The sequence below is a fragment of the Notolepis coatsorum genome (assembly GCF_963971535.1).
Source record: "Notolepis coatsorum genome assembly, chromosome: 10".
Classification (NCBI taxonomy): Eukaryota; Metazoa; Chordata; class Actinopteri; order Aulopiformes; family Paralepididae; genus Notolepis; species Notolepis coatsorum.
Window position 1 is genome coordinate 34997382 of NC_140174.1, and position 18395 is coordinate 35015776.

Below are 18395 nucleotides of genomic sequence, written 5' to 3' on the forward strand. Positions count from 1 at the left end.
TCTGCCAAGCAATGTAGTTCTTCATACATTTAGCAGAATGTTTGCCAAGCAACACCGACGCACGTGTTGCATAATATTTGTAAACAATGAATATGATCTAACAGTATGTTTAACACAAAGCTTACATAGCTATCCAGCCATCTAATTTACCTAGCAGTCTGTCGGATGCAGTGGAAAGCATATAATTATCTAGTCAAGCATGCTTAAAGATTTGGGTGATTATTAACATTTATCAGGATATCGCCATTGTGCAATTGTTGAAGTATCCTATTCTGATGTCTACATTCTCTAGTGGGGGGTGTGGTTGTTGGGGAGGATTCTCCATGATTTAACCAGCAGGGTCCATTAGGTTATGTGGTTTATTTTGGAAGCTATAGCCAGAAACTGTAAGATTCAGCCATACTCTCCAAATAATGTCTTTTATTTTTATTTAATTTTTTTTATTTTTTTTAGATTAGATTAGATTCTTTAACACAATGTCTGCCACGCAGTTTGACCATCTTATACCTCTCTCTGTCAGTGCTGTAAGCCTATGGAGTCACTCACCTTCTTTGCAGGGCTATAACTTTTTAAATATTATAGCTATATCGTCATTACTATGGCCCATTCAACATCAGGTATCTATTGTTCCGGATGTGGGAACGTTATATTTTTCCATTCATACATTGTCGTGTTAATACCGTCGTGAATATAAGTATGTTTTTAGAGTGTTCTGCAGTAATTCCTAGAACGCGAGTTATAGGCCCAGACGCATATTATACATCAAAAAAGAGGATATGGAGAGGGATTCAGCGTTCTTGTTTTGTTTCGGTAGGTGCTCTTTGGAGTAAATCCGGGGTAGGATTCGTTATAGAAGAAAAGTTGAGATCCAAGGCAGCTCTACAATTTTAAAATGCCTTTATTAATTGGCTTACATTATTTAGAAAGTTTTAAAATACCGACATGTTTCGGCCTACACATGGCCTTCTTCAGGGTGTTGTAACTGTGACAAAACAAAACTGTAACTAAATAAAGAAAAAAAGGGAAAAAACAGAACTCTGGGAGAGACTAATAATGGGGGACAGCTGGTGTTAAATGGATGAAGGCACAGCATATTCTTAACTTGATATAGTTAGAATACAATCTACTTATAAGCTATGTCTACGTTGAAGGAATATACAATAATACTAAATAGAAATAAGAAATTAGTATATTATATATGTATATATACACACACACAATCAAAATATTGTAACAACATAAGGAAATGAGTCAAATCAAACATAGAATAGATCAATAATAATATCAAAAATATCAAAAACAACAATGTAAGAGCATTGAGTAATGCAAGAAAAGATACTACTATATAATGTACCCTACTTAGCCTATAGAAGTGACAACATGTCCATAGAGTCATTTAAACCTGCAAAGAGGTTTATTATTATACATAATCGATTGGCGTTTCGTTCCTATACACGCTATATTCAAAAATTCAAATGCATATGATCGGTATACATTATGCTCCATCATGCATGAAGGAAAGGGGGGGAGGTCGTTTATGATTCCTTGATTGTCAGTAACGGCTTTCTTTAGTACGACATCATACATTGATGGATGGATTGCAATGAAATAAATGGACAATCAAGCTGGAATTAACGTTAGATTCCTCTTACCTGTGGCCGATGAGTCTGGAGAAAAAAGATTCCAGATTATTTGAATATCCGACAGAGTCCAGAGTCTCCCGGAGCCTTGCTGGATGAATTATGAATGGCAATAGCAAATAAAGGAAATAACGATCATAAAAACGAGTTAACTCGTTTCTGGCGCTCAACGCATGGCGGCCAATAACGAGTATACTCGTTAATGGCGCAGAAACGGTTAATGACCACCCAGCCAGGCTGGTGGAATTTGTTTTCAGGGCAGTTACAGCATTGTTCCAACATAGAACATATAACATCACTTACAATACATACATACTACATGCAGTTGGATACATAAATACATAATTACAAAGACCACAATATCACAGTTTATGTCCATGTCCATAGCAACAGAGGTAGGGGGGTTGCTACAGGGAGTTCAGTGTCCGTATGGCAGTGGGGAAGAAGCTGTTTTTAAAGCGGGATGTTTTGATGGTCAGGGATCTGTAGTGCCTCCCGGAGGGCAGCAGCTGGAAGATATGGTGTGCTGGGTGAGTGGGGTCAGAGATCATTTTTCTTGCTCTTCTTATTGTACTTTGTCGGTGGAGTGATTTAGAATTCCCTACTCCCTACTACTGTTTGTAATGGTGACGAATGTTTTGTTTCTTGCCAGTGTTAGTGTTAGTCATCTCATAGCTAATTATTAGCAATATATTCATTAGGACTTGCTATATCTTATTTCATTTAGACTATAAAATCTTTAACAACACATAGTACACATTGTCAGTCCATGAATTTGCATCTTGCAATCACAATAATAAACTCAAATTCAACCAAGCCTCCATGTTCACAATACATTCTATTTATTTATTAATTTTCCACGCAATTAAAACATATACATATACGCAATAAAAATAAAATCTTAATCTGCAGCTAAATCAAGCATTTTGGGTCGCAATAATCACACACAAAAACCCAGTTGGATCTGCATTGTAATTAAAAGCTGTATCTTTCATGCATTACAAATAGCATTGTTTTCTCATTCTGCATTATTTTATTTATTTAATTGCAGCAGCCGTACGTTTTATATTAAATGGCTGAATATCGACGGCCCGGGTTATTCTCAAAAATCGTGTAGCATGTAGCAAACAACAGGCTCAGCGGTGCCTCGTCAGGCTGGGCGGTAAACGGTAACGGGGACGTGCCAGCGGTGGCAAAGCGGCATCATCAGCAATGTTGTTCTCCAGCCAAACACAAAGCCAGCAGTGTTATCACTGGCCCCACAGACACCATTCCTGTCATATACAAGGTCAGGGTGGGATTAACATGGTGCTTTGCTGCTTAATTCCCAGGACCATGCATTTTTCAATGCATGTCCCCCTCCACCTCCACCACCACCGCCACAATCATACCCCCCCCCCCCCCCCCCAGTCTTTTATTATGTGTGTCACTGACAGCCGTGCCCCCTCCTTTACATCTCAATCTACAGGCTAAACCGTCGTGACTTGCTTTGTCGTCGCTTAGCCACCGGCACCGTTTTAATACCTCGTAGACAAGGGGTGGTGTAGCCCTCTTGTTCCATTTGTATTACTTTAGTTCTTAGTTACGTTTACCTTGCAGACCCCCCCCCCCCCAAAAAGTCTATCACATACAAACATACTGGTATGTTCCCCTGGTGAAACGGTTTAGTGCAAAGATGTCAATCGAATAGCTGAGAGAACTTGGCCTTGAGGCTTGTGACAAATAATATCCTAACTAAAACACAGCAATCGGCTTAGACGGCTGGTCAATAACCCTATTGTTGCACCTCCGGATCCATGGAGTGTAGCACTATTCATTTTGTCCATCGCCCAAGTGGGACAGATATCATTGGATGCAGTGCACTGTGGCCATGTCTGAATTCAATTATCTGGTCACTGCAGAGGCCGTATAATCCTGTTGTGGGCCTGAGAAATGGCTGTACAGTAGAAGCCATCAACTCCCCTCTGTTCGACCTGTTGGCCACTGGTTCAGCAGGTCTTTGCCAAAGCACAGTTTACTGCCTTTAACTGGCCTTTGTCTGTATGTCATTTATTACACATAATTTATGTTTCATATGGTAAAAAAAACTAAAACAGATGTAGACCTGCTTAGGGGTGTGTCTGAATAATCAATAGACTTGTTCTTTTTCCGATTAGTTTTATTTAGCTGGAAAGAAAGACGAGCCTATCCCCATGGTTCATACGAAAGCCTAAATGCACAATTATTATAAGGCTGTGTAGTGTGTGCACTCATGCCTACCTGTAAGTAAGTAAGTACTGTAGGTCGAAGTGACTTATTGTTGGTACCAGCTGAGCAACGAGGGAGTCTATCCCCCTAGTGTCTATCCCTCCTAGACGCGTCTATGCTTTTACCAACGCGTTCGTGTTTCCGGGTTCCCGTTTTGCGCTCTGATTGGCCGCGTTGGCGGTCTACAGTGAAATGCAATATTATTATTATTATTATTATTATTATTGTAAAGATTATCATTACAATTATTATTATTTTGTGCACGTTGTGCAAATTGAGAGGCTGTGCTCTTTGCACACAACCCTCGTACACTTGTAACATTGCCTCTCCAGGCGGCTGCGATTGTAATGATAATCTTTACAATAATAATAATAATAATAATAATATTGCATTTCACTGTAGACCGCAGCAGCGATAGAAATATATGGCGAATGTAGCTGTGCATTCACTGTACATGTATTGCAGGACAATGTGTGTACTGCCTAATATCTGTGTTGGTACAATTATATATAAAACGATATATATTTTAGCGACTAGCCCACTAGCGTCCTGCTACGCTCATAGCGAGGGGGGCGTACTAGCGTAGGTCAGTGGCCAATCAGAGCGCAAAGCGGGAACCCGGAAACACGAACGCGTTGGTAAAAGCATAGACGCCTCCTAGACCGGGGAGATGAGCTGAGGTGGAGCACCACACCTACAGTCAGCCCCCGGTACTTACCGCACATCTTAAAAAGTCACCCAAGCCACCCTAGTTACCCAAGCCGTCTACAGTTGCCCAAAGCCGCGCCGCTCATACGCGGCGGTGCCCGGTATCGAACCCGGACACTATGACCTGTAATCCAAACTAATGAAAGGAATAATCCATTATTCACTCACAGAAATAATCCCCTACAGAATAATTGCCCACAAGGATCCAAAGCCTTGCACATCACTAGAACTAATCTAGAATACCCGAAAAGTGTGTTCGACAGCTCCCACAAAATGAATGTATGACTGACTCATAGTGTGCCGTCTATATCTCTGTGTGCATAATCCATCTGTTTAACCGACTGCTAGACTCACAAACAGCTTGACCTTATTCTTCCCTCCATATATGGCAGCGTTTTTCTCAACACTGCCTCTCTCCCAGACCACAGGTTCTCCCGTTTGTACCAGCGACTGCGGTTGCGTATGAATGATGCTGCAGAGAAGTGTTTAGTTTCACTCGTCGGGGGCGAGACGGCATTTCCTCTGTGGTTGTTGAGATATATAAACACAAGGCGGTTTTGGTTTGATAGGTAGACGGGAAGAGTAATCGAAGGAAGTCTTGTGCTTTTTAAAAAGCAGGGGCATAATAGGAAACTAATCTCTAGGTACCGTCTACACAACTTGGTCTCTCTTTTGCTTAGATTCAAATTCCTTTATTGTCACTTATTTCAGTACTTTACAGCAAGAAGGGTGAAAATCTTTATTCTGTGTCCTCGACTATAGCAGCTTCCAATAATAAAATACAATAAATTTAGCATAGAATAAAAAAAGATTACTAAAACAAGATTACTATATACAGTTCTAAAAAGTGTGCAATACAATAAATTTAGCATAGAATAAAATAAGATGACTAAAATAAAGATTACCATACAGTTCTAAAAAGTGTGCATTGCAGATCAGGATGTAGATATTATACTATGAAATTGAATAACAAAATGTACAGTTTCAAAAAAAAAAATTTACCTTACGTTACCATATTTCATTCTGCTACTGTAGGTCTAGGTTATGTGTCAGTATGAGTTTAACACTGTCTTGGTTCTTTGCTGATGATGTTTGGGTTAGTGATAGATTGGTTATGTGCTTGTTTGCTTAAGAAGACAACACTGCCATCATGTGGCTTCTAAATGAACCCTTTTAGTCACATGCTGTTCCTTGACTTGAATTGTACTTGACTTTGCATACAGCACAAGGACAAATGATTATGGCTAAATGGAGTCCATGATAAAACATCATATTGATGAGAGAGATATCAGTCTTGTTTTTTTTGTCCATTCTTGTAGGACTCTTCAGTTGCATTTCTGTTGTTTCTCACTTGTACATCAGCTGTAATATTATAATTGGGTAACTAGTTAAATACGAGGGCAATTTAACTGCCAAAGATATGTTACTATCACCACACTGCTATCTTATATTCCCTTTGACCGCATTAAAGGCACAAGATAATTCTATTTATTACATTGTTTGTCCAGCAGGGGGCAACAAACCCCCCCCCCCCCCCCCCCCACACTACTATTCTCAGTAAGAGATGACATGCCAACAGTAATGTGAGGCACCTGCATCTGCAGCAGAGATTATAGTGTGTGTGTGTGTGTGTGTGTGTGTGTGTGTGTGTGTGTGTGTGTGTGTGTGTGTGTGTGTGTGTGTGTGTGTGTGTGTGTGTGTGTGTGTGTGTGTGTGTGTGTGTGTGTGTGTGTGTGTGTGTGTGTGTGTGTGTGTGTGTGTGTGTGTGTGTGTGTGTGTGTGTGTGTGTGTGTGGGCAAGCAAGTGCATAGACTCCTCCTGGATACATGGGGGCTCTTAACATCACACCCTGCACTTCACACAGTATATCATCTTAACCGAAGCCCTGTTGGGCTAGTTAACCACATCACATTAGTGCCTAATGATTATTAGTGTGTCGGATTGAATGAATCACTGTTACAATATATTATGTGCCACCTCCGAGCGGCCTGAAGACGACACGGAAAACTGTCGAGGCAGCGCTCCCGATTATTAGGGCCTGTTCAAACATTCCTTTTATGACTCCCTCTGTCCAATCATAATTAATTGTTTACTTTCTCATCTCAATGGATGATGGTGCGACTCTTCTCACTGGTTGTTTGCTCACAGCAATTAAGTTCATCAGTGCCCCCCCCCTCCTCCTCTCTCCCTCTCTCCCTCCCTCTCCTTTTCTCTCCTTTCTCTGTGCTAAATGCAGATTAGCGGCGTCACAATCGCATCCAGAATGAGAGTAAACTCCTCATTATGCCGTGTGACCCGCTGCTGCATGAATAATTCAGGAATGGCAGTGTGTTAGTGGCGCTGGCTGTTATTAGCATACCGGATGGGGAAAGAAGAGGGAGAGAGAGAGAGAGGGAGAGAGGGAGAGGGAAGGAAAGATGGATAAAGAGAGAGAGAGGGGGGGGGGGGGGGGGCTCATATCACTGACGGGGCTGACTCAGGGGGATCAGTTCGGGATTGAGACACACACACATCACACACACACACACACATCACACACACACACATCATCACACGACATGGGAGATCAGTAGAGGTGCCTCTCCTCAGCTCGCACGCCCTGCTGTCTGTGTACATCTCACCTACCCCCCTCCCACCACCACCACCGCGCGCGCAGCAGCTCAACCTGCTTACCGGGAGGAAAACAACAAAAGGCCTCCAGTCACTGAACACTCTTGGCTCCTGTGTGTGTGTGTGTGTGTGCGTGTGAGAGATAGATTCTGTTCTGTAAACACTCTTGACTTCCTTTCGCTCAACCCCCCCCCCCCCCCTCTCTGTCTTTTTTTATAACAAGGAGGAATATTGAAGCCCCCAGCGGAGGTGTGTCGGAGAGAGAGAGAGAGAGAGAGAGAGAGAGAGAGTGAACAGACGTGTGACGTGTGTGTGTGTGTACACACGCATGAAGACGTGCATGCCATGCCGCACTCATGCTTGACTGAGTGTGTAGACAGACACACTACCCCCTCCCCCCCCATCCTCCTCCCTGCAACTTCCCAGCCCTGCGCTCTGTAGTACAGTATTTAGTCCCACCCTCCGTTGGCCTGTTAAGGTCAGTACATCCGCCACTCCCCACCCGCCCCGCCTGCGTGCCACTGAGGACAAAGGTCACGGACCCACATCCGTCACCCGACCTCTCAGCTGAGGAGAGGGAGAGAGAGAGAGAGGGAGACAGACAGAGAGAGAGAGATTAATAGCGCTCAGCGGTAATTGAGACATCAGGAATATGCTCGTCTGCCAACCGATTCTCTTGATGTTTTATTGTTATGCATGAGTCCTCTGATTTAGGGCGCTTGCATAAATCTTCACATGCTTCAATAGGGCCGTGCTCATCAGTAACAAATACTTATGTGCCTCATAAATTATTAGCAAAATACAATGGATGTTGAATCAAAAAAAAAAGGGAAGGAAACACTCATGTGATGATTAGGCCCATAACTGGTGCTGATATTGTTTTGATGGAGCATCTAGTCATACTGACATTCAGGGTGACTGCTCTGTATTTAAAGCATGCATGCTGTATCATGAGGGATGGCTGATGCAATCTCAATTAAAGCCTTGTTGCTGGAGCTTTAAAAAAATATATTAAGAAACCTTCCCACTTCTTGTTGATGCCATCTGCCAGCAGGTGGCGCCAGAGGAAGACATCACAAGTCAAGGGCGCTGCAACAAACATACATACATCTCTGTGCATGTGGGCGTTTTTTCTCTCTTTTTTTTTCGTTTTTCTTTCCCTTTTTTTCTTCTAAAGAACGTGTTTTATAATTAAAATGTGGGCGTCTCAGCCGGTACATACAGCATGTTCAGAAAGCATGCTCAGGGCTATTTTTAGTCCTCTTTGAACCCCCCCCCCCCCCCCAACCACACAGGAAAAGCCAGCCCTCGATGGCAGCCCTCTGTACATGTAGTTATGTAGTTAGTATATTATCTGTGGTGATAATGTCTCCACACCTATAGCTCTGCACCGGGGGCTGGTGGTGGGAGTCCTCGTGACTGGTGAGCAGCAACCCCCCCCCCCCCCCCTTCCATGTGTTTAAAGTTCACACTGGGCCATATGGTCGCCACAGCAGGGGGGTGGTGGAATTATTCACACGGGGGAGCGTTGTGAATCACCCAAGATCCCTGGAATCAACCACCGAGGTGTAGGAGGGGGGGGGGGGCCGTCTCAAGGGCTTTGTGCTCCGGCTTCAAATCTCGAGCCCCAGGAGAGCAGGAGAAGCTCCACAACACTGCCCTGCAGAGGCAAGAAGCGGTCGCTTCTGTATTCATACCACCATATCTGTATCTACATGTGTATGAATGCCACTACATCTGTGTCCCTCTAGATGTGTATGTACTAGTACCACTATATCAGTACTGCCCTACAAAGGCAAACCATAGTAACTCGAGTTGCTGCTTTTTGCCTTTGTACTCCCACCCCTCCACCCCACCCCAACATGTTTTTTCCTCTTCCCCTCTCTCTCTCTCTCTCTCTCTCTCTCTCCCCCTCTGCATCCGCTCACAGCACAGTGTGACAGAACAACGCCACATCTCTCTCTCTACACAGTGTGCAGCCAAAAAAATAAACCTGCGACAAACTCATCCTCCATGACCACATTTCTCCCTAATCCTCGACTGCAGCCTAATTAAGGACAACGCCGGCCCCCTAGTAATGTCGGCAAATGGGCCGCTGGATGGGCTGAATATTAAAGGGAATCCACGTTTGTTGTTTCTACATTCTAATGCAATTATTCACCCATTATGACCATGTAATTGTGCTCACGTTAATTGTGCATCCGGTATTTAATGTGGAAAGGATTGGCCATGTCTAGAGAGACTACTAGGGCTTTCCTCGACTAAAGAAATGATTGCTCAACAAATAAAAAAGGATAATGCAATAATGGAATATTTGGTTTACTTTAGTAGCCCATTGTTTTCTTGTGCCTGTTATGCAGAAGGAGCTCTTTAAATCTAGTCCTTTTATTAAACACACCATGAGTAAATACAAAAGCACATTTGTGAATGTTGTTGGGATGCCAAATACTGTATGTGGTTATCATTAACCAACAGTGCTGGGCGATATGAAAGAAAGTCGTATCACAATATCACCTGTGATTTTTTTCCAATATCGATATAATATATATATGTGCGCAGTATCAGTATTACAATTTCACTGCGATAGGATAAATGATAATATTGAATCCCTATTGTCCAGGAATGACGAAAGATTCAACACATGGCACAGCTGGTTAGTTTAGTGGTATAAGCACCTGCCTACCACTGCAGAGACCTGGGATCAATTCCTCGCAGCGGTACCTCCGGCTTGGTCAGTCACAAACACAATTGGCAGTGTTTGCGGGTGGGAAGCCGGTGGGGTATGAGTCCTGGTTGTTGCAACAGTGACTCCTACTGGTCGGTCGCCGGGGTGCCTGTTCAACAGGGAGGGGATCTGCGGGAGATAACGTGAACCTCTGCATGCGTTACGCCCTCCCAGTGAAACTCCTCGCTGTCGGGTGAAGAGCAGCGACTGACGACTCCACATGTATCAGAGGAGGCATGTGGTCGTCTACACCCTCCCCAGACCGACAGTAGGAATTGACATAACAACAAAATTGGGTAGATGGGAGGAAAGATAAAAGGCAAAAGAAATAAAGGGCTGTGAAGGGCAGCCAGAGACTGTGCTGGTTTTTATTTTTCTATTTGTATTGTTGCAACTGAAGGACTGGTTTTGTTCCACCGCAACCGAGTACAGGGTTTTAACCAATTGGACTGAGATACCTGGCTGATATCATAAGGCCTTTATGTGAATCAACATTCATCCCTCATTGTAGTCTATTAGAGCATGTCAGAGAAGGTCTTGCTCTCTCCTTTGAATCATCACTCATTTGTGTTCAGTGCTCATCACATGCCTCATTCTTTGCCATTTATTCCACCCTGCCCTAATGTTCCAGTCCGATAAGAATGTCCTATTCACTCTCGAGTTCCTCACTGGCTCTGCTACACAGAGAGACGCAGGAGAGACACTCTAAAGCCATTGAATGAAAAGCACATCTATTTCTGAGGGTGGGGGGTGGGTAGTGCAAGAGAGAGAGAGAGAGAGAGGGAGGGAGGGAGGGAGGGAGAGAGAGAGAGGGAGGGAAGGAGAGATGGGGGGAGAGAGAGAGGGGATAATTATTGATTTGAAATAAGAAAAGATAAGGCCCAACCTTGAGGAGCAGCCCAGTGATAGTGCAGCACACAGAACAGAATAATTAATGCCGCTGTCTTGTGTCGGGACAAGCTTTCACACTGAGACGAGCGTATTGATTTTAAACAGATAAACTGCGTAACCCTTTGTGAAGGGTTTGACAAACAATTTAATTGGGGGGTGGGCGGCACGCAACAATATTCCTCACCCATTCCATCTCCTCTTCATCACTTCTCCAAGTCCCCACCCCCCCCCACGCGTGACCTATGGAAACAATTACTGTGCATCGGGCCTTGTACTACCCCCCCCCCCCATCCCCAGACTACCTAGGAAAGCTGGTGTAGGATGCACACACACACACACACACGTCACACACACTGATTGGGGAATCTAATCATTCTAGAACCTATCTTCACTCCAGACGCCTCTGTTGTGAAACTGGGATTACACAAGCCTTTTAGCTGTAGCCTCTTTTTGCCCCCTTTACTACGTGTGTGTGTGTGTGTGTGTGTGTGTGCGCGCGCACGCATGCACGCACGAGTGAGCAAAAGATGGATCAGGCCTGTCCAGACGTACCTGCAGTTGGAGCAGCAGAGATAATTTACTGTTCCTCTGTCCCCTCTAATCCCCTAGGAGGGTAGCGAAGGGGCACCCCGGCCCTCCCGCCCGCCCGCCCCACCCACCCCACCCCCCGCTTAGCGATAGGCCCCCTGTTTGATCGTGTTTCCCCGGCCGTCCTTGTGATTTGTAAGCTGTTTGAACGTGAACGAGGGCAATTAAAGGAGGACGGAGAGGGAGTAGAGGGAGGAGGGCCGGGTGCCGTGGCGATCATTAGCGATGAATTACCCCGGTGTGCACTCAAACACTCGGGGAGGACTTCTCAGGCGGACCGCGCCACTCCCGAGGATTCGCAGATCCAATCTAGCCATTGATTAACAGAGACTTGTTCTTCCTGTGAGATCACTCGATGGGGATTTTAGGGCACTCATCCGGTCTTATTGAGATAGGCTAACATCAAAAGGGGGGAATGAAGAGGGATCGCCTGGCCCTCCCTGGGAGAGATTTACCAGAGCAAATCTTGAATTATTGCCTCGTGTAAATAATCTACTCTGCTGGATTTTTTTTTAAATAATTCTTTGGGTGAAGGAGGAACTTGTGAGTCATTCTGAGCGGAGAGAGACCACTCGTAGTACTTTGGAAGCTCTCGTATTTCCCTTGATGGGGGGGGCGGTTTGGGGTGGCGGTTGAGGGGAGAGTGGGGCGGCTATGTGGGGGGGCTCTCATCCCAGGAATGTAAACAACACAATGTTCCTGACAATCCGAACGTGTTAAACTGGCACCCTACGGTAGGAGGTATTAGATGACTCTTGATAATATCCTACTGAATACGGATGCCGCGTTCGGTAATTGCCCTCCCCCATTAAATTTGATTTGATTTAATCTGAATAAATAAGTGCCTTCCATTAGTGGCAAATTGGAAGGTATTAAAGTGAAAAATAGACATGGCTGAGGCCCTCCCTCCCTCACACACACACACACACACACACACACCCTCAGCCTAAAGTGACATTTGACTGTGTAATCTCTTGTAAAACACGTGTTACGTAACCGAACCCACCCGTCCAAATGTTGCAGTGGAATGCGCGGCATGTGTGGTCGGGGATTGTTCTTCCCGCTGAGCGGCAGCGAGGTTGCTCGGTCCCACAGCGCGCAGTCCTCGGTTCCTCGGTGAAGAGGACATTTTGTCCAATACTATGTATCCCCCCCCCCCCATTCCCGCTACATCGTGAGCTCCGAGATCAGGCGGCGGGATGGAAAGGGGATTCCCCCCCCACCCCCCTAAATGGCCAAGGGGGGGGGGCCGTTTACTGTGTCACTAGTATGGGATCACATGATGTTTGAGGGTGTAAAGGTCTCCAGGCAGCTGCTCCTTTTCGGATGGGATTTTCAAGGCGTCCGAGTCGAGAGCAGGGGGGTGGGATGGAGGGGGTGGGGGTGGGGGAGGGCCATGCTGTCTGCACTGAAAAGGTGGAGCGAATACTTTTCTAGGGATAGGAGACAAAAAAGAAAAAAAAGTCCTCAATTCTAAATCCTCAGAAGCTGCGTGTCCATTTGAAATAAGGTTCTGGACCCTCGGCAGCCTTCATCTTAGAAACACCCACAGCGCTCAAGAAAATTCTTCCTTTGTCAATGAGTCATAACAGGTGTCTCTCTCTCTCTCTCTCTCTCTCTCTCTCTCTCTCTCTCTCTCTCTCTCTCTCTCTCTCTCTCTCTCTCTCTCTCTGGTTAGCATATTTTCCACTTGCATGGAAAGTTTCTTTCCCTTTTATTAGGAACATTCTGCCCTGGGTAGGACCTGCTTTGCCTTCAGACATCATCACTCTCTTTGAAGCAAAAAAAGATATATAAAAAAAATAAAAAGGTTTCTGTCACACTTCTTGGAAAGCCAGGTGATGCCTTGTTAAAACCAGGAGGCATTGTTAGTGTTAGAACACCTCTCCGGCTGACGTCGCCCTGCTCTGTATGTTCCTTAAGCCGGGGAGCAGTTTGTATACATATTCCCCCTCTCCCCTGAATGTATGGATATATATATATATACGGTATATATATACTGTATATATATATATTATACATGAAATAAATCCCCTCTGTGTAAAAGTAGATGTGACAAATGTCCCAGGTTCAATCGTGGTATTAAACGTTAGAAGTGAATCCCAGCATATTAACATCTCGAAAACACGTTTTAGTGTTATTTATTTTTATCCTACGAGGGGGATCAAGTGCCCCGGGGTTGTATGAACTGTACACGACCAGGACCTCTGGGATTATGCCCCCCCCCCCCCACAACTCCAACCTGACTCAGTTCATTTAAGGTGGAATTACACATGAAACAGCCAGTGGGGACCGTGTGTGCCGTACCTTGAGCCATTTACCATGTCATCGGAATTTCCCTTGGTGTAGATACACTTTCGAATCGACGGTTTTCAATTTGCAGTTGGTGTGGGACGGGGGACGAGGGGTTTGTGAAGAGAAAAAAAAGATGCCAAGGACCTTCTAATGTGGCACATCATCTCGACTGCAAGTTAGGTCAATTTCCTTAGCTGGCTGGACACGTCTTTTAGTGCGGCCCTCCCCTCCGGGAGGCTGTTTGTGTGTGAAGGATGCAGGAGAACACATTATTCATGTTCTTGGCTCCCCTGATAAAGACTATATATCACTCTCTGCGTATAACACCGGCTTTGCATCATGTTATGCCTAAGCACAGAATATCCACAGCTATTGTGGAGGTGACATGGGGGGGGGGTACAGTAATGATAAGAAGTACAGTGCAACACTACAGCACACCCTGGGGATGTTTCCTCTGGTTTACATTTCAAACACACATTTGAAACAACACAGCAATGGTTTACTCAAAGCCCTAGCCTTCGCCTTCTTCTTCTTCTTCTTCTTCTTCTTCTTCTTCTTCTTCTTCTTCTTCTTCTTCTTCTTCTTCTTCTTCTTCTTCTTCTTCATCTTCTTCATCTTCATCTTCATCTTCATCTTTTTCTTCTTCATCTTTTAACGAGATGCCGGCCCCCCCTCCCTAAACAAGATCATATTCAAAAAAAATATTAAAATCCCGCTTTCGTAATCATCTGAAAACGCTGGCCGTGAGTAAAAAAAAAAAACTAACAAAACAACAAGCACATAATGAAATGGCCTCTTCTGCCAAAAGCGATTGCGACAGCCTCGCCTTTTTTTGTCTTTTTAGTACAAAAAGCATTTGAGTGAGCAATTCAGAAATTCTCTCATAAATGACTTTCACTGCTCATCTTGCTTTAATACGCGTAACGACAAACACATGTGCAGAGAATGTTCTTTTCTTTTCTTTTTATCAGGCTGACATTTAGCCTCGGTGCCTCTCTTCTTTTCTTTAACTCCGTCAACATTTTGCGGTGAAGTATCTCCTTAACGGACTCCAGCGTTCGCATGGTATTGTTTTCCCTCCTTTCTGTTTTGCGAGTTCATGCTAACGACTTTAGCTTGTGATGTCACAGTCGGAACACAGCGGTTTATTATATACCGTAGGGTTTAATACACTCCTGACCTGCTTTTATTAGCAATAAAACACGGACGTGTTTTCAAGAATCGGCACTGATGAACGTCCTCGTAACGGATGATGAGATTGAAATGAGCCTCCTTTCTAGTCAACAGAACGGGTCTACTGGCTCCCGTGTCACCTGACTCGTTATCCCCTTCGAGGTGGACCTCAGAAGACCCCGAATCTGTTCTCCAGATCTCGTTAAACGGCAATTAACTATGACCTAATTTATTGTTTTTAATAAACACAGAAAATCCAAAACAAACTTCTTCTTGTTTTTTTCCAAGAAGGGTTCTCTTTGAAATGTTGACATCAGCCTTCCGACGGGGCCCATAAACCTAATTTTCCCCATACTCCGTCGTGTTTACTACTCTTCCTCTCGCCGCGCCCCTGGGACTGCTCTCTGGAGACCCCTTATTTCGTCTCCGGTGTCGTTTTTAAACAAATCCTGTATTACACCTTCGCTGCACTTTCTGCACACTGGAACCGCTAAGAGCAGATACTGTACGCTCCCCGCTGTTGGCCTACGGTTACAAGGTGCCTTGTGTTTTTTGGTTGCTGAACTGGGGCCCTTTTTTTTTTATTAGGTCTGGTCTTCTCGAGCTTCCTGTTTGCTAACTCTGCGGCATGCGGTTAACCTCGGCCCTCGTCTCCCATGACAACGCTCATAACTGTACCTCCCGTTGTGTGTGTGTGTGTTGCAGATTCGAGGAGATCGTCAAGAAGAGCAAAGTGGAATACCACGCCGGCGGGTCCACCCAGAACTCTGTGAAAATCGCCCAGGTTAGTCTCCTCAGACCTCCCCCATTGTACCTGAAATGTGTTTTTGAACGTTCAGCGGTAGCTGTAGCCCGAATCCAGGAGCCCACCGACCTAGAGGCCTTTCAAAGAACGTTTAGAACACCTGTTCATGTCGGAAGAAACGTCGGCCGGCGTGTGCAAAACAACAGTTTCAATGTGTTTATTTATAATGAGAAATATATCAATAAAAAATGTGTCTGTCTGGTGTCGTATTACCGGATCGCAGCATCTTGTGAAGACATATACACTACCACTACACAGAAATTAGGTCTACAATAAGAGAGCTACACAAACGTTCTGTGCAAGGCCTCTGTTGCACCCCCCATCATTTTCCCCCGAGATGATAATATGATTACATTTAAACATGGAGTTCTAGAATTTGGAAAATAGCTGAAGTGCGCGAGATCAAGGGCTGGTAGGAATCCGTTGACTACAGATTTGTCGATTAAATCAACCAATCAATTATACTATTGTTTCTTGCATGCAGTCATGCAGAATGTCCTCTTTGAATGTACTGCTTATCATTTTCCAGGATATCAATCATTCGGCAAGGAAAAAACCAAGAACATTTAGAGTCTACTCTAGACCAATCGACTAACAAAGTCTTGGTCCACTGAGACCACGTCGACCAATGAACCGACCCCATAACAGTACTATGCCTTTATAACAGGCCCCAGGCTGTAGGACCGCTACAAGACTCACTTAAATAAATAACCATAGGTCAGCCAGTTCTCAACCTTTTTCATGTCAAGGACCCACAAATTGATTCACATCCAGACTGTGGACCCCCATTTTGATACGATTTCATCCCAGGGATCCCCATCTGAGAAGAGTTTGGTTGTTAGATATGATTAAGTCCAGTTGACCTATCTCAAACCACGCCCCCCTTTTGTTGATCCTCCGATCACAAATGTTGCAACAGTTGTGATCGGAGGATCAACAAAAGAGGGCATGGTTTCAGATGGGTCAATTCCATAGCCGTCATACCGGGGGAGATGAAAGTGGAGAGAGTGGAACCTATGACCAGATTAGTCACTCTTCTTCTCTCTCGTTGGGGGACACCTCTAGTGAATGAAGTAGTGAAATCAAACTGACCCCCTGGAGGGCTGGGCGATAAAACGATAACGATAATTATCGTGATATATTTTAATAATCGATAATAAAAATAATATCTAATTAAATTTAAAACCAGAGACAGTGGACAGACTTGTCTTTCTTGCCTGCAACTTAAAGTAATGGCTTTTGAGATTTGAGATTTATTTTTCTCTTGTCCATTTATTTTGTTTGCTTTCTAATTTAAAATACAGTTTGAAACCGTCTGTATACAGTAGGCTATGTGTTCTAGCAGAGCTAGTCTCCAGTCGCGAGTCACGGTGCATGTGTGCCACGGTGGTTTACCACCAAAAAAGCGCCAAAAGATAGAAAATAAACTAGCAGAGCCAGAACTGTTCAACTCCCCTGGAGCCACAGCCAGCAGAGAAGCCGGTTTACTTTCGCTTTCAAACCAGCTGCAGCCTGAGAACTGGAGTGTGAGGGGCTGTAACGCTAAAGATGGCGGCAACAACAAAGAATTGCTGCAAAATAAACATACATTTGTCGTTTAAATAATAATAATAAAAATATATATTTTTTTAATACTAATACAAATATCGATAATTATCTATATCAAACAATATGAAAAATGTTATCGTGATATATCGTGATACAATTTTTTGGCCATATCGCCCATCCCTAGAACACCCCCCCTCAAGCACCCCTGGGGTGGGCAAGTCCCCCCCCCCGACCCCACGTTGAGAAGTGCCTGAGGTCAACGGTACAAAAATAGACGAGGCGTTTGTTATCATCTGGAATCATGCTGGCGGGTTCCTCGCACTAGAACCCGGGTCTTGTCTACGCTAACCTTCTCAAGTGCGTCTGAGTGTGTTGTGAAATGTACAGTAGCAGTGTCTGTAACCTTAGATCTGTCAGCCCGGGGAGCTCGGGCTTCTGCACGGTACGCTGACATATAACAGTTTTAGGCAGTGCAAATTCATTAGACCTGCCATGGAAAATGGAAAGGGGGGGGGGGGGGGGGGGGGGGGGGTAGATTCATAATATTTGCTATGTTATCTAGTTGGCCTAATTTCCTGAGACATATCAAACATCAATTAGGAAGAATTACAAGTCGACGCAATTAACATTAACATGTCACAACAAATTACGTCAAACAAAACGCTGATCTCCTCCCTGGCTTGTACCCAGATTTGAGTGTCTAAAAAGAAAAAACGGGTGATTGGCCTAAATCTAAAATAGCAATCTAAACTCAATCTAAATAATCTAAATTATCGGTATCCCTTATTTATTTATAAATGTATTTTCTTTTATTCTGTGTGCAATATGTCTGTAAATTTGACACGCGGGTGATTAGCTGTTGATAAAGCTTTGGTCTGTTGTTCACAACACAAACAAAGGAACACATCCAGCTCTGAAACATAATTCTCTTCCAGAGGAGAAATGGGCGCAGAAGCTAATTGACAGGCTGATGTTTGTGAAAACACAGCCAATTGTGTGTGTGAGTGTGTGTGTGTGTGTGTGTGTGTGTGTGTGTGTGTGTGTGTGTGTGTGTGTGTGTGTGCGCGTGCTCGTTCAGCTAGAGACGTACTGTATACCAAACTAGAGAGAGGAAAGGAAGGCAGGCTTGGCCCTCAGGCGTCCAGAATCTCCATGCTTTGGAGAC

General features: G+C 44.4%; 1 protein-coding gene across 1 annotated transcript in view; it reads left to right on the plus strand.

The window, feature by feature from the left end:
• Positions 1-18395, plus strand: part of LOC311235530 (adenosine kinase-like) — a 183273-nt gene that overhangs the window by 17884 nt on the left and 146994 nt on the right. The window contains exon 4 of the mRNA XM_084322998.1: positions 15583-15661. Within this exon, the coding sequence (XP_084179124.1) occupies positions 15583-15661 (79 nt within the window). The remainder of the gene's footprint in view (positions 1-15582; positions 15662-18395) is intronic.